The sequence below is a fragment of the Neoarthrinium moseri genome (assembly GCF_022829205.1).
Source record: "Neoarthrinium moseri strain CBS 164.80 chromosome Unknown scaffold1_Wmoseri_CBS_16480, whole genome shotgun sequence".
Taxonomy (NCBI): Eukaryota; Fungi; Ascomycota; class Sordariomycetes; order Amphisphaeriales; family Apiosporaceae; genus Neoarthrinium; species Neoarthrinium moseri.
In genome coordinates this window covers 376,928-392,965 of record NW_026055115.1, presented here as the reverse complement: position 1 = coordinate 392,965, position 16,038 = coordinate 376,928, and the positions used below count along the sequence as shown (strand labels likewise).

Genomic DNA, 16,038 nt, shown 5'->3' with positions numbered 1-16,038 from the left:
AGGACCAGAAGAAGGCAACAGCTTGCAGAGAATCTCCTCTCCGGCCATCTCAATCATCTCACACCACAAGATCTAAGGGCTTGGAGTAAAGCCTTGTCTCATTGCCCTCGCCAAGTCCAGACCCACGGCCTACACCAGCATCAAGCACAAGAACCACGACATCACAGCGAAGTCCGACACCACTTCACACTTCACCGAGGACAAGTGATGATGGAGACAGGACAGTGTGTACCTCAAGTCATCGATGGCGGCGATGAGAATTATCTCGTACGTATCATCCGATGTCAAAAGCCCCCCGCTCTAGCCTGAATCACTCCTCCAACATGTCATGGGATCGCCTTAGAAAACCCTCTTTGCAATGATGAACTGACCGCAGAGACGGTACAGACCGAAGACATGTACAGCGGTGACTACTTCCCCGTGTTCGACGGCCTGCCGGCGCCTAACCACACAGCCCATCAAACACCAGGCGGCTATGTTGTCTCAGGACGGACAGCGGATCCGAGTCACACCCATAATAACCATCTGGACCATCAACTCCTCAACAAAGGAACTGCAGAAAGCAACAGCAGCGGCAACAACAACAACAGCACCTCTCAGCACATGTATTGGCCCACGTTCCAGACAGCTCACACCAACATGTATTCCCCTCCCCATTTTACTTTCGACAACGACTACCCCAGCCAGTACTCAATGCCGGCCATTTTTGGCGACACTTCTACTGCCAACTACCTGGGCTTGCAGCATGACCTGGCCGGCAACGGCTGGTCTTCTAACCAGGGAATGTCCTACCTGCCGGATGCCGCTCCGGGCAACCCCCGTGTCAGTCCCGCCGGCACTGCATACAGCAGCTTCTCGTCGTCCGGAGCATCGGACGCCATGGCCTCGATGAGCCTTGATACTCCCATGTTGAACCATGCCAGACCCTCAGACATGATCATCTCTTGCCCCTCAACCGTATCACCCAAGGTTCTCCGCATCAACCCTTCCCCTGCCCCGACATCCTCATCCGAGTCGGTACATGCCGCACTCTATTCTGCTAGCGATAGCCAGCTATCGAGCTCATCATCCTTCGACCAGTCCTACCTGCCGACCGTTCCGACTTCTTCATCCAAGAGACTCAACGCCAAGGGTCGCAAGCAGCTTCCAGACAAGCCGAGAAAATCAAGCAACACCGACGTACCAGCTCCGTCGGCTAGAAGCAGAGGCTCGTCGCGCCAGAATCAGCCCGCAGAGCAGCAGGCCTTGACCTGCCACCCCAAAAGTCTGGTCGAAATCAAGCCCAAACCTGCACGCAGTGCTGTGGTCGAGTCGCCAGCTGCAGAACTGCCGCCCCAAGCCATTGAGCGCAACAAGAAGGACAAGTTCCTTGTCGACTCCAAGCTGGCTGGTATGACTTACAAGGAGATACGACGCAAGGGCGGCTTCACAGAGGCCGAGTCGACACTGCGCGGCCGCTTTCGAACCCTGACCAAGAACAAGGAAGCGAGAGTTCGCAAGCCCGAGTGGACCGACACAGATGTAAGTCTCTCGTCTCACACATCACTTTCATCGTGGTGTCCTTGCTGACTCTTGTACGCAACAGATTCGCCTTCTCAAGAAGGCTGTGCGAAAGTTCGCCAAGGGCGAGGATGTCACGCCGAGCAAGATCCCCTGGAAGCAGGTTTCCGAGTACATCACCACCCATGGTGGCTCGTACCAATTCGGCAACGCGACTTGCCGCCGGCGATGGGACGAGCTCGTTGACCAAGGAGAGTAAGCACAACAAGCCATCAACACTGGAGAAAGAAGATCCGATCATATCTCCATGGCAAGCTAAAGTGTGTCGAGGGCCACACGCCATGATGGCTTCGGACATGAATGTACGAGTATGGAGCATAGCATGACGATCATGGATGACTTGTGGAAAGGCCTTACTTGTAAAGGAAAAGACGCGACTGTACTTACGTGGGGACAACCCATTCAATTTTGTTTTTGTCTAGCATTGTTGGTAAAGTCGGCGTTCCTTTTCTCGTCTCAAGAGTTTCTGGCAGGGGAAACAACATCTCCTGACCGCTCGGTCTACACTTTGAGTCTAGGTAGTCCATAGTCTAATTCCCTTTCGTAACAAGCTTCTTACTTGCACCTCACAAGTTGCCATTGATCGTATCATGAGATGGAATGCCGATCTGGTTGAGCACGCCGAGTAGCTTCTCCGGACTTTCTCTGAGGGCATCCCACTCCGACTCATTCTTTACCAAGGCAGTACCGGCAAGTAGCGTTCCATTGAGAGCCACGAAACCGGCATCATCCCCAGTCTTGCTTTGTATCGAGGCCCCCTCGGCACGCCTAGGGCATACAGCCAACGTCGTGCTCGTCATGGCCATGTTATAGCTGATCTTTGCCTCACCTTCCGCAGGTGCGTCGCTATTCGGGAGTACCAGATTCACGGCCCGCCTATACAGACTCAAGTACTTTCTGTGAAGTTCCTCAGGTGCCATTTCTGGAGCTATAGTTTCAGTGAGGACAGCAAAAGGCAGGTCGCTCGTCCGCCTCTGAACCTCCTCTGCAAGAATGCCCCATTGCGGCTCCCCCTTGATGTCTTCAAGCCCAGCTCTCATCTCGTCGACAGGCAGGAGTTGAAGATGTCTATGGGGCTGACTGGCGCCTGAGTGCGGGCCAGAGTTGAAAAATGCGAATAACTCTTTCCCGTTATCGCGGTACGCCTTGATGCAGGCATACGTCGCTGCGATGTCGTCCTGCTCTAGCACGTGGGTCTGCGGCTTTGCCGACTTAGTGATGAGGATAAAGTGTTCCGGTACTATTGCGAACTTGTTCAGAACTAAAGCGTGGGAAGGGGGCAACTCCGAGACCGTCATAGACGGAAGGGGGTTCTCGAAGGGGTTGAAGGGCTTGGCACCAGGCTCCTTGGGCTTGGGTGCCTTTGGCTTGGAGGCCAGGGATGGGGAGAAGCGCAGTTGGAACTACACAGGGAGTCATCATACTGTAAGTGCACATTCATCGGCAGGGACAACAAGTTTACGCCTGCTGCGGTCTATGGGCAACGTACGGGTATCGAGCTCAGTTCCAAGAGCGCAACCCGTGTGGGGTAGTACGTCAAATCGCCACTGGCCTTTGCCTTGGAAAATGCCGACTTCACCAGGCTCGGGAGGTTTGATGGTGCGCGTATATGGAACATGTCGGCCATGGCGGCTGAAAGTTGCTACCTGGAGTCGATGATGTGAGTGGTGCGAATGGAATAGGCGTCCTAGGCCAAGTTACGGAGAACGCTACCAAAAGTATCCAGCCGTCAGCACAGCAGGGACTACATCGTCAGTTGGCCGCCACCTGTGCAAATGAACCGTGACTTGATGGACCACAACACCTTGAGTTGACTAATTGTAGTTACTTATTCATTTGCACCCAACCAGACCTATTTTTGTCCACGATTGAGTTCCCTGATGGATCTGTCCATTATGTATTGGGCTTGTTAGCACGAATTGGCCGTCCTTTCAAGTATTCGTTGCCACGCTCAAGTAGAATCGGCTCCTGTATATGGCAAGGGATCCTCTCAATCCACGCACAAAACTTCTTTATAGGCAGTTGCCTCAAGTTTTGCTACCAATTCCTTTCCTATCTGTCAAAATTGTAGAACTGGATATCGTCGTCGGTTTCTGCGTGGTTCTGGAGGTTGCTGATTTGGATCTCAAGACCCTATCGATGCCGATGGAGAAGTCTAGACAGTGCCTCACGGTTTTCTCTTAAGGTTGAAGGGTCTTCAGCGAAGAGCTGCCCGCCGGCCTAGTGCACGGGATTTCGAGGATGCTCTTCCAGCGGGTTTGCGATGATCCAATGTGAATTGTATATGATACAGACAACCATCTGGTCCTCCTCCGAGTAGCTTCCCGGAGATTGGCCCAGGATTTGAATCATCCAAATAACCTGTTTCATCGCCAAAGAAAGAGAGCCGAGGTTTTTTTTTTTTTTTTTTTTTTTTTTTTTTTTTTTTTCAACTTTTTTTTTTTCAACTGAGAAAGCGCGGCGCAGAATTCAGGCTCCTCGTCCGCTCTCCTTTCTCCGTTCTACATTATTTGGCATACATGCATTTATGGACAGTAATGGTTGCTTTTTGAATAGAGGAAACTTGTCGACGGATTATAAGGGAAGCTTTGTTAAGCTGATATATATGCTGCAAGGGACACCACGCAAATCATGCTGTGCAGCCACGCGATCTTGGGGAGATTTCACTCGTCTAAGCTATTGGGAAACTATTTGCTTTTGCAAGAATGATAAACCTGGCCGAGGTCATTCTAACTGAATGTGTCGAAGGCCAGGGCCCTTATAGATGAAGCCGAACTAGACCGTTAAAGACCTAGGAACAAATGGCCTGGATTTATTCAGCAGAGCCAGACCAACGGCAAGATGCATCTAGTAGATTGCAGTCTCGTACAATTTCTGCATCCCGCTTTCTGTGCAGCTACAGTGCTTTCAATTCTCCGTACTGCCGCTCGCTTTCGGACAAAACGTACTTTTCGAAAGGCCCGACGCTGCTATGGAAGACAGAATTGTCGAACGTGGGGATGGGGAAGCACCTCTCGAGGAGAGCGTTTGAGGCCTTGTCCTGCATGAGAATCGGTGACACAACCTGGTGCACGCAGGCACGCAGATAATAATTGATCGGCTGGGCCAGGCTGTCGCTCACATAGACGCCAGCTTCGGTGGGAGATTCGCTGTAATTCGGAACGGACTTGCCAGGATGCTCACGATCCTCCACCTTGAGGCCACCTGGAGCGCCTTGGGAGAGTATATTGATCACTCTAAAGTCCGTGTGTGGCTACCCGCGCTTCTGCTTACCAGACGCTAGCTTCTTTATGGGCGGCGGCGGATATAGTTGGGTCTGATCTCGTCGGCTCGAGACGAACAACGTCCTACCAGCGCGCAGGCCGGGAGCTCCAACCCGGTCCAGATGACAGCCAAGATGTTCCGCGCCACCTCCATGCAGATATTCAGATGTCTTTGCAAGAAAGTACGGAACGCTGGGATGACGGACTCAGCGGGCCACTTGCTAGGAAACTCCTCGTGATTGCGCCACGTAACTCTCTTACGTGGCGCAACTCTCCAACTCTTCTCATTTACAGATGTGCCGAGCCATACGTTCCTGCCGGCAGGTTTCATAAGTAAGAAATACCATAAAACCTGTGCTAATAGCCAATAGTTGCCGTATTGGCGGGACTTCCAGCGTTCATTCAAACTTTCAGCCGATTTACAACACAGTCAGAGACAAGCGCCCGGCTGATCCCGCATTCGAATCCCGCTTGTCAGGACGCAGATACGTTCCCAGTTGGTAGTTCAACATTCCATGGAAAAGGACGCAACGAAGATCGACAGTCTTGAACTCCCCTTATGGTAGCAGATCTTCCTCCCGCGGACCAGTCAGAAAGCGTTGAGTCGCAGTGAGTGCGACTAGTATGTCAACAACATTATATGCAACTTCGGAGTCTGAATAGTGGGGTCCCTCAGGCCCGATTAACCTCGCCAAATCTGGGGCTCGGGGCAATCTCGAGCGAGCCAGTCTGTAGTTACTGTAACTCGTACCCCGTAGTGGGTCGCACCCAGTCTTTTGCAACTAGCCTTGGGCTTTGTAAAGGGCTCTTCGGACGCTGTTTGAGCCCTTTCCTGGTCTTTCCTACGTATGCGGCGGTTGTGCCGCCCCGGAGAAAGATGAAAGTACTTGCAGACAGTGGCATGCAACCCGTGTGACTATGTTGCATTATTGATGTGACATCTTACCGGACATGAGCACTACTATAGGAACCGGTGAAGCTCAGAAACTTGGAACGGGTCTTCACGGACCAAGTAATACAGCATGTCCAATCAAATGGAGGAAGCTGCCTCCTATACCTAAGATAGTACCCTATCTCCCTCGCTATTACCGGCGGGTCCATTCAATAAAAATTGGCCAGTACTTTTATGCTCTAACGGAAGCTGGTCCGTGTGGACCCGTTCCAAGTATCTGAGTTTTTAGCGGTATCCTGGCTTGGAAACTCGACAATCTGTGAATCGGACGAATCGATGCGCCTTTTTGCAAATGAAACCCCCCTGCATTTCCGATTTCAAGTTGCATGCAGCGAGGTTGGCATTCGCTTGCTTTGGTACTTGTCGCGGCTACGGTACAAGCCCTAGCGCGAACCTAAACACTCAGCTGAGCCAATCTCTTCGACTTTGCTGAATAACCTTCGAGTACATCGACGGTGACAAACCTATAGGAAAGGTCCAATCAACTCAGGAGCCACATGACCCTGACTCGCAAACAGTGGCCGTGCTGCTTCTGGTTTTACTGACATCGCCTTCATGGTTCGTCCACGGAGCGTACCCGGAATATAATGAGGGACTCGCAACGCTGGTGGGCAGTGAGTTCCATTTCGGCTCGGAGTCCGTCGAGACACGCGTCGTGCTGCTTAAAGCGGGTCCCGGGTCGGGAGGCTGACGGCCGACTATCCCTTTATGACTGCGTGTACACCAGCAGTGAAGGAAGATGCAACTTGTCGCCTTCCCAGCGCTGCCCGCCGAGTATGATTTGTATCACTAAGCATTGGTTAAGGGCCTCGACGCGCGGGGCGCCTTAGCGATTTGAGCATCCCGGCACACTACTACCAGCGGCGATTATCCAGCTGATCAGCGTGGGTGGGTATTAGCCACTGCCAGTTGCCTTGCGGCGACGGCCTTGGCACCGTCTACTTGGGGTTTCAACCGCTGCTACTCAGCCCTTATCGCCAATCATTGCAACCTTTCCACCCTCATACGCTACCAATAGTCAAGTTTCCTGGTACCGGAACGATCTTGACCAGTGATGACCCCGTCGTGGGCGTTATCCTTATCACGGAGCTGCAGCAGGATGGGTGGTACGAGTCCTTGGCATTCTGCCCGAATAAACATATATTAATAACTTGCCCAAACGCGCCCGCGTGCTACGACCTCGATCCTGAAAGCCCTGAGGCCGGGCCACACATCTTACTACGCATTACTCAACGCGATCTCTATACCGTCCTCACTTCCGATCTTAGTGATCCGGCCGGATATAGGTGGAGCGGGTTTTGTTCCTGACACCTGGACGTAAACGAGCGAGATACACGGCAGCGATTAGGCAGGGTGAGGTACGGAATACTGGCATACCACTTGGACTCTGCCCGGTCAACGAGAATGCCATCTTAGTCGCAGATCCGGGCAATAAATGTCATAAGTTTAAGTCTACACACGAAGATGTGCCGAAGCTCGGCCCTGCTCACGGACAAGAGCTCGGTATAGCCTTCGGATAGAAATGTGGTATCTGGCGTCGACCGGTTGGATATTGACGGTGGCTATTTGTGGTACTCGAATTTCAGTGCGGAATCAATACGACGGGTACCATATGCCACTCAAAGCGATCCAACAAGCCGCTACGCATAATTTGGGTGGAGATGGTGGCGGATGTACTGTCAGCTTGCGACAGGTTCCACAGGTGCTCGGACGGCAAGACGGCCTATACCGTGAATTGTTTTGATGGTTGTCTTGTAAAAACTGACCTTGCACAGACTAGGGATGGATGAGCTAGGTCTAAGTCAACGATGGATAGGCTGATTAGCCCTAGCTGCGTAGAAGTCTGCGCCGATGCCAATGGGAAGCGGAAACTATTTGCGGCCTGTGCCAGCGAGATCGAGGTAGACTGGTTCAGCCGGACAGCATCTTGGAAGGATATAGCAGGCGCCACAGCTGCAACTATTAAGGTAACGATCGAAACTGGATAAGTGCTCCCGCTGCTCGATGACTGATAGTATTTTTTACACACTCCTCTTGTGTGTTTGAGGTACCCTTGGCAAGTCAGGTGGGTATAGGTTACCTCCAAACGTTTGCCGGCACCAACAAGTATGAAAACCGGAAACATTCGACCGCAACGAGGAAAATCATAAGAAAATCAACGAAAAAGTCGCGGAGGGGATACTGTAATTGGACGCAGGGATCTAGGGAGAATGCAACAACTTCCAGGTGATGGGAAATGTTAGTATACTTAAATAATATGCTCCATGACAATTGATATTCGCTCGACATAGCATCAGATCTCTTACTGCTCCGACATTAGTTACCAGGAATGCACTACCGTGCTTGAAGCCGAATGAGTCCCAAGATGCACTTTGGGTCAGGGAGCGCCCAGCAGATCTCAAACCACATCGGTTAGTAAGGCATTGGTGACCATAAAGTCATACGATAGGCTTTGCCTGCGTATCATGTAGAATCAAGGAAGGTGGTTCTTCGGCTATCGGTACAACTGTCGCGCGATGCTGGCGAGCTTACAAGGATGCTCGAGTCATGAGTCGAGCCCTGTCGAGGTTGCATGGCCACTAGGCTAGCCGACGGCTCCTCCCGTGAGATCGACATGAGCATTGCCGGACTGAGCAGAACTCTAATCATGACAGCCAATCGCGGCTGATCCGTCTCCCCCGGAGGCACAGGTCGGAATGTATCTCCCGCCTTTTGTGCAGCAAGAAAAAGCTTATTTGCAAGTTACGTAACTATTAAGTCGAAAGTGGGAACCCGAACAACTCGCGATCAGATCGTAAGATGCCGTAACTACCGTTGAAACTCTGAGAATTTCTACCGTTGACACGGACAGGCTCCCATAGAAGCAAAAAGCACTGTCCAGTACTTATTGGTATAGGAAGGCCGATAATAGCGAGGGAAAAGAGACTTTTCTAGGAATAATAGTAAGTTGTAATTATCTGATTGGATATCTTCTAGTATTTGGTTCGTGTCAAAGCGTAGGAACCTTTTGGGCTTCAACGGTATACCCTTTATGGATAGAGCCACCAGCCTCAACTCTTAACAGGACTTGCACCAACAATTTGGTATATCGACATCTTGCGTCGGTTGAATAGGGGTTCAAGGACCTAACCATTTATTAACTTATGACTACTCGTTAAAACCACTTTTACAGAGTATTGAGTATATAATAACCCGGGGCTTTAGTAAAGCGCTGTTTTATCACTCGCTTGCGCGGTATGTTTTCTGCTCCAAGGACGGTAACAAGAGCGGCAGGATGTCGATGAACTGGATGCCGAATCTCATCTCACCTCAACTGCACCAGGGTCTCAACCCCATACTCGATCGTCATACTACGTGCAGGGGGGTTTCTGCACTAGGCGGCCCACATCCTCCCACCACTTTTTATATTAGAAGAGCCGATGGGATGCATGCTAACAATTCCATGCCGACCGGATGGTGCAATTTGCTGACCCCCGGGTGCTGCGACCGTTTGCTTGCCCCTCTTTGCTGATAGAGACAGACGGACATGACACTGAATTCTACATGCTCCTCCACTTGAGATCGGTCAACGAGGCAGCCTGCCGTTCGCCAAGACACGGCTTTGAACCGCGTGTGCGAGCCTGCTAGAGCCGGTGGGAGGCTGCCGGTCTTTAAACAAACCCAATAATTGACCTGTCAGTCCCCGGACCTCACCCAAGTCGAACTGAATACCTACGCTCCTGAATCTTGTTGGTGGCCTCCCTACGGAATTGGGTGCCCACCAGGCCGACGTCATGGAATTCACAATCCAGCCGCCTACGAACCCGGTGGACCGCCGCCGGCACCAGAACCGCATCGCCCAGAGGAAGTTCCGCCGTGAGTCCACCGCCATACTTGTAGGTAGGCATTGCCTGGGTTGACAGGCGTTACAGAAAAAAGAGACCAGAATCTGGCGGCCACGAGCCGTGCTGCGTGTGGCTCGTCTCCACTGGCGGCCCCTGCTGTCGTCGATTCAAGCATCGACCCCCAGCCCATTGGAGAGGCCACCTTTACTAGCCTCTTGGCTTTCACGCACCAGCCTGATGCAGCATTTGCGGGTGAGGACTACCTGGGCCCCGACGCGGCCAGCGCATGGAGCAAATCGGCTACACCTGCCGTCGTCGACCCAAACCACGAACCCCATGGGCAGCCTACAAACCCGCCACCCATTGAAGAGGTCAACTTTGCTAGCCTCTTAGCTTTTGAGAACCAGCCTAATACGGCCTTTGCTAGCGAGGACTACCTAGTGCAGCTGCTGTCAAGCGTCGCCGCCGCCGACACAACGTCCACCCCCGACTTGGTGGGCGGAACGGCCAGCGCGTGGAATGATAGCGCCGCCACGGCCCTGACTACCACAGGCAAATCGGCCACACCTTGGCTCGACGACGGCCTAAATCCGGCGCCGTACGAGCATGCCAGACCTCGCCATCTCGGCAGCGTTGGCTCGTTGCACATTGCAGCGCAGAAGGGGAACGAGCGGATATTGCGGCTGCTCCTGCAGCATCACAGCAATGCCAACGACAAGGACAGCGACGGCCGCACGCCACTGATGCACGCTACTATGTGCGACCACGTCGGTTCCATGCGGACGTTGCTGGCCCATGGAGCGCGTATTGGCGATACCGACAACGAGAGCCGCTCGAGTCTGCACTGGGCTGTGCTGTGCCGCCGACACAGCGCCCTCGAAGTGCTGCTGGATTACTACTCTGAGAAAAGCGCCGCCCGGTCTTGTGACATCAACGCCTGCGACGATGCGGGGTGGAGTCCGCTGCATATGGCCATCGACCGTGGGTTTGAGGCCGGCGTCGTCCTGCTGCTGGGTCACGGCGCAAATGTGCATACCAAGGCGCACAAGGGTCCGTACGCCAAGGGTCCGAGCCCTGCCCCGGCTGTCTAAGGCAATCCTGTCATGGGAAGACCTATCAGAGACTTTATTCGTGCTGATTAGATTTCAAAGGTCTTTCTCTTCCTTTTCCTGTAGTCACAACTCTTTTTCTGTCTTGTCTTGGCGTTGCTCCGGGTCTCCTTGGCGTTCATTCGTTTGGTCAGGAAGAACAAGAGGGCTTTTACTCCATTATACACAGTACTGATCGAATACAGTAGAACAGGAACTAGCCTCTGTAGGCTGACAATCAGCTGGTTCTAAAAGATAGACCGGCTACTTGATATGCAGACAGCGCCGCCAGTCGTATGGAAAACTGCGAAGGGAGCCGAGTCATTATGAGAAGCATGCGGTTAGCGGGAGTTGCCCAAACAGAACCGTTGCCGTAAAGGCTGGGATATCCTCCAGCCTTGATGCCGCATGTGCGACAATGACTGGGGCTTGTGTGAAAATACCCTACCCGGCACCCAGCAGAATTTGGAAGCGGATTGCCGCAGTCAGGGTTGAGCCCATGCTCAGCGTATATAGCAGACCACCTCCAAGTCCATATAGAATGTGTGCCTGCCGAGAATAGAGATAAAAAGCCCAGAAATCATGGAAAAAAAGGCCTGGTTGTCAAGTTCCTTAATTAGAATTCAGTTCAAATGTGAAGGCGGTTCATAAAAGGCAACTGATATGCTTCGAAAATAAGCGGTGAGCTGTACGGTCCACTCTGCCCGGCCGGGTGACCACCAATGGCCTGAAATACATGTGTGTATGTGATGGCAGATTGACCCGATTTTGACTGTGCAACTCGTCAAGTTTTTGTCCTTGTCAATGACTGTAATTGAAAGCTCTATCCGATTACCACAACACAGCGTATATGTACTGCAAAATTCAGATGTCACAGCGAAAACCATTACATTTAGACATTTCTTTCAGTATTGCTTACTATCGAATCTACGGTCTTGCTTTTAGTCATTGTGCAAGAATGACAGTTAAATTCTGGGATTATATGTATGATGCTGTTTCTGTCCTGACTAGTTGTGTACTCAAACTCGTTGCTTCAATGAGGCGCAAATAGGATAATTATACCCCTGTTTACATCGATGTGACGCTAACGTGTTGCATTGTAAATCTCTAGCTCCTGGCCGCTCCGGCCTTGGTAAGGATCATGTTTGCGAACGATTAATGCTAAAAAGTTGGAAACTTCCTGGCGGGCAAGATTCATGCTGCGATATAACCCGGATCGAGACAGTGACCACTGCAGCTGCTTGCGTTACACATCGTCAGACGGGCATCGCCGATTCTTCCTTTGCGCTGTTCCACCCATTCCATGACAGGCCAGAGGAGATGTGAAGACCCTTGCCGGGACACATTCGCGTTCACCACCCGGAGCCACTCGTCGGAGTCTATCGCGCGCAGCTTCAGTCCAGTACCCTCCGAGACTACCCTCCAGAATTCGCGCACGGGGATTCCTTCAGTCATTTTCAGAGCCTCGGGTGCGCTATCGCGCTCGCATTGGCTACCGAGGCACGCATGGATGATGCGTTGCGCGACATGATCTGCCCCCGCGAGGGAAACTATCGCGTCCTGCTCGCCATCAACGAAGGCCCCGGCTTCACATGCCCCTGCGACTAGCCGCCAGATGAAGTCATCTGTGTTAGCGATACCTTCGGTCGCTGTTCCGATGATAATGCCGGGCTTGACCGTGTTGATACGCTGGCCAGCGGGAGCCCGAGCCATGCACCGATCAACTAGAACACCAGATGCAAATTTGGATTGCGAATAGCCGTTTGCGGATGAGAGATGAGAGGAGTCGTCTCTTACTGCGATCTCTGAAAGGTGCATATCGCCGCCCGAGATGTAGGTGAAGTGTTGCAGGGGTCCAGATCCCACCAACGCGAGCTTCAAGAGTTGCATAGTGCTGAGGACGTTCGTCACACGCAGTCGCTCATAGCTCGAGGACCAGTTCACAACGGCTCCGTTATGTATGATGGCGGTGACTCCTTCTGACTCCTGGACACATGTGCCCTCGAGGCGTGCCCACTGATCCATGGAAACACCCAGCCGCGGCTGTGCAAGGTCTCCTGGCCAGACTTCAACACGGCTTGCCAGCGCAGGTGACCACCATCTAGCGGTGGTGCCGGCTGCCACGATCCGTTGAAAGCCGACACTGGCATCTCTCGCCCGAACTAGCACGATCACTTTCGATACGCTGGCAAGAGCCAGCAGCTGTCGAAGGATTTGGCTGCCAAGGAAACCCGTCGCCCCTGTCAAGAATACCACACTTTTACCTGTTTGCAACCTTATCTTTGGCAGGACGTGTTGGTTGGGCTGCACTTCTGCCATTTCTTTGTCAAGCTCCTCGATGTCTTGCAAGATATTGGCCGCTCTGGCTTGTTCTTCAGATTGCGGGACAACCTGGTCCCAGCTGCGTACAATCTCGGCGATATCCCGAACGTTCAGGTTGGCCCTCCTAAAAGTCTTGACTGGGATGTTGAGGCCATAAAAATCGTTAATTGACCTTGCAAGTGAAACAGTTCGTAGCGAGTCGAGGCCTAAATTTTCCAATGTGGCATTCTTTCCCTTTAGAGGACTCTCTCCCTTTGACTCTGGCCTGCGGAGGACATTGACAAGTATCTCACTGACCTCGAGCGCGACTGTATCATCCTGGGGTATCTCGGTCAGGACTTCCTCGCTCGAACCAGATTCAGTGTACTTGAACAGCTCGCTTGTCGAAAGGCTCCGAGCATGCTCCTTGAGCTTCTTACGGTCGACCTTTCCATTCGAATTGATTGGAAGCGTGGCGAGAGGTATGTATATCCGAGGAACCATATATTCAGGCAGAGTCTCGTTGAGACGAGAGCGGATTTGGGCAATCAGTATGCTCAACTTCTCATCCGATACAGAGCTCGACTGAAGCGTACCAGAGCCTCCGCCGTTGTTGTTTCCACCCAAATCTCGATCCTCTGAGCATTTTAGGAACGCTACCAGCCTGGGTCCACTATCGTGCAATTCCACCAAGTCAACGGCGACATCACCAGTTATTGGAAGCCTCGATTTGATATTTGCATCAACCTGTTGATCCTTCTCAACCGACGAGACCACGTCGACAGCCAATTGCCTTGATCGACCTAGGCTTTTGCGTATGACCGATTCTACTTCTTCGACTTCGAGCTTCTGTCCTCTCACTTTGACCATCGTGTCTTTCCGTCCAATATACATCATTGTACCATCAGGCAGATAGCGCACAAGATCACCGCTTTTGTAGAGCTTGAACAACGAGGCCGGAGCATCAAGATTCCGCCTCCACGAAGGGGCGTCGATTAAGACTTCCTTCGTCTTCTTGGGGTCCCCGAGATATTCTTTCAGGAGACCAGGGCCCTCATAGAGCATCTCTCCGATTGCACCTAGAGGCGACAGAAGCTCAGGATTGTCAGGGTCCACGATCCAAGCATATGTGTTAGGGGCTGGTCCGATAGGTACAATTTTGGGGCAAGGACCATTGAACTCGGCCAGGAAAAAAGTAGCCGACTCGGCCGGTCCATATGCTGGATTTCGGCGGTTAGCAGAGCAGGTCTATATTGCGACAATCAAAACCTTCTTCTGGAGTTCTAGAACTACGTATGACGCTTTCTTGAGAATGGTGCGAAAATGGAAAAAGGGGTACATGTCCCCACCAAGAACTTACAATGAATGACCTTGACGCGATCGTTCCACGCATTGATATCATCGGAAGTAACGACCTCGCCTCCCATGAGCAAGGTCTGCAGACTGGGAAGGTTATACTGTGCGAATAAGCGCGCAAAGGATGGAGTGAAGTAGGCCCAGTTGACGGCCATTCGATTCATGCTCTCCTCCACATTGTTGAGGCGCTCTTCGTCTGAGGGAATACAAATCCGTCCGCCATAGATCAAAGGTGCATAGATCTCTATCATGCTGACATCGAAGGTGAAACTCGACCACTGATAGGTTGAAACACCTTCCCGATCGAGATACTGCGGAGTGGCATTGGAAATAATACCCGTGACCAGAGAGTTGTGTGTATGCACGATGCCTTTGGGATTTCCAGTGCTACCGGAAGTGAAGGCCACGATGCATATATCGCTCGGCTGGACGTTTGTTGGCCGGTAGTGACGTTGTTGGCGGACAAGCTCCACAGTCGGGACCAACACGCAGTGCCCATCAAAACAGCCTTCGTATAGAGTAGACGTGAGTACGAGCGGTGCTTTGAGCGTGTGGATAATGGAATCGTGACGGGCGCGTGGATGGCTCGGATCGAGACAGCAATATGCCGCTCCAGCTTTGAGTATTGCCAGCATGGAAACGATGGCCCAGGTACATTTCTCGAAGCATATAGCCACTTTTTTACCCAGCTTCAAATCATACGTGTCCATGAGATATGCTGCAAGGGCAGAAGAGCGCTTATCCAGCTCCGAATACGACATTTGCCCATCCCAGGATAGAATGGCTATTGCATCAGGCTTGTGGATGAAACCCTGTCCTACCAAGTCATGGAGCAGTTTATTGTGAACACTTGTGGAATGCTGGTTCCACTTGGATATAGTTGCTCGGCTTTGCGCTCCGCAGATATCCAAGTCTGCAATGACCGTATCGATTGGGATGGAGGATATGCATTGAAGAGATGCAGAAAAGGCGTCCGCGAACCCTGTGGCCATAAATTCAGAGACTTGATCGATATTGTAGAGCATATGTGCCGACAGTGACACTTCGTCAAAGCATACAACAAGGCCTTGGCCGTTCTATAAAGACTTGGTCAGCGAGACGCATTTGAGGAGCTCTATATCCCCAGGCAACTTACTTTCTGTGCAGCAAGGCTAGAACATAATGCCTCCATTGGAGTGAAAACAATTTTCGTGAGGACGAGGCTTGCTGTGGGCTTATTGGCGAGCAGTCCGCCGTTTGGCGTTGCAGCGAGAGTAAGATTGACCAGGAGCGGCGCCAAGTCATTGTCGGACGGCAGGTCTGTCTCTCTGAGAGAGAAAGCCGCGCGGATTGAGGTGGTAGAGGCGAGCTCTGGGACGTATTGCACCTGCCGGCTCCTGATTATTGTGTCGCGTGTGTGGTCATCATGGTCTTTTGAAAGAACTTCGGCGCAGGTGAACTCGGGAAGATCGAAGTATCGATGAACCACTGTTGCAAACGCTAGCTTTACTATTGATGCCGGCGAAACCTTGTTGGTTGAACAGAAGACATCCAGCGTGCTCTTTGAGGGCACCGTGATGGCAATCGAGGACGGCATGATTGTTCTGATCTTTAGTCTCCACAACAAAACAAAAAGACTGAAAGAGGGGGATTGTGGCACTATTTCGTGTGGTCAATAGAATACGAGGGAGAGCCGGTCTGAGTTGAGGTGGGCA

General features: G+C 52.1%; 5 protein-coding genes across 5 annotated transcripts; 2 read left to right on the top strand and 3 right to left on the bottom strand.

The window, feature by feature from the left end:
- Nucleotides 1-639: 639 nt before the first annotated feature.
- JN550_000110 (uncharacterized protein) lies at nucleotides 640-1,759 on the top strand (the record flags this gene model as incomplete). Its single annotated transcript, XM_049309474.1, has 2 exons — nucleotides 640-1,521; nucleotides 1,586-1,759. 2 exons carry the CDS (start codon nucleotides 640-642, stop codon nucleotides 1,757-1,759), a joined length of 1,056 nt encoding a protein of 351 aa, XP_049177399.1.
- Nucleotides 1,760-2,126: 367 nt separating this feature from the next.
- On the bottom strand, nucleotides 2,127-3,187 carry JN550_000109 (uncharacterized protein; the record flags this gene model as incomplete). Its single annotated transcript, XM_049309363.1, has 2 exons — nucleotides 2,127-2,963; nucleotides 3,050-3,187. 2 exons carry the CDS (start codon nucleotides 3,185-3,187, stop codon nucleotides 2,127-2,129), a joined length of 975 nt encoding a protein of 324 aa, XP_049177398.1.
- Nucleotides 3,188-4,456: 1,269 nt separating this feature from the next.
- JN550_000108 (uncharacterized protein) lies at nucleotides 4,457-4,977 on the bottom strand (the record flags this gene model as incomplete). The annotated part of the gene is made up of 2 exons (XM_049309252.1): nucleotides 4,457-4,773; nucleotides 4,902-4,977. 2 exons carry the CDS (start codon nucleotides 4,975-4,977, stop codon nucleotides 4,457-4,459), a joined length of 393 nt encoding a protein of 130 aa, XP_049177397.1.
- Nucleotides 4,978-9,548: 4,571 nt separating this feature from the next.
- On the top strand, nucleotides 9,549-10,690 carry JN550_000107 (uncharacterized protein; the record flags this gene model as incomplete). The annotated part of the gene is made up of 2 exons (XM_049309141.1): nucleotides 9,549-9,630; nucleotides 9,687-10,690. The coding sequence occupies 2 exons, from the start codon at nucleotides 9,549-9,551 to the stop codon at nucleotides 10,688-10,690; spliced, it is 1,086 nt and encodes a 361-aa protein (XP_049177396.1).
- A 1,191-nt stretch (nucleotides 10,691-11,881) lies between these two features.
- JN550_000106 (uncharacterized protein) lies at nucleotides 11,882-15,920 on the bottom strand (the record flags this gene model as incomplete). Its single annotated transcript, XM_049309030.1, has 3 exons — nucleotides 11,882-14,208; nucleotides 14,349-15,420; nucleotides 15,480-15,920. 3 exons carry the CDS (start codon nucleotides 15,918-15,920, stop codon nucleotides 11,882-11,884), a joined length of 3,840 nt encoding a protein of 1,279 aa, XP_049177395.1.
- Nucleotides 15,921-16,038: the final 118 nt, after the last annotated feature.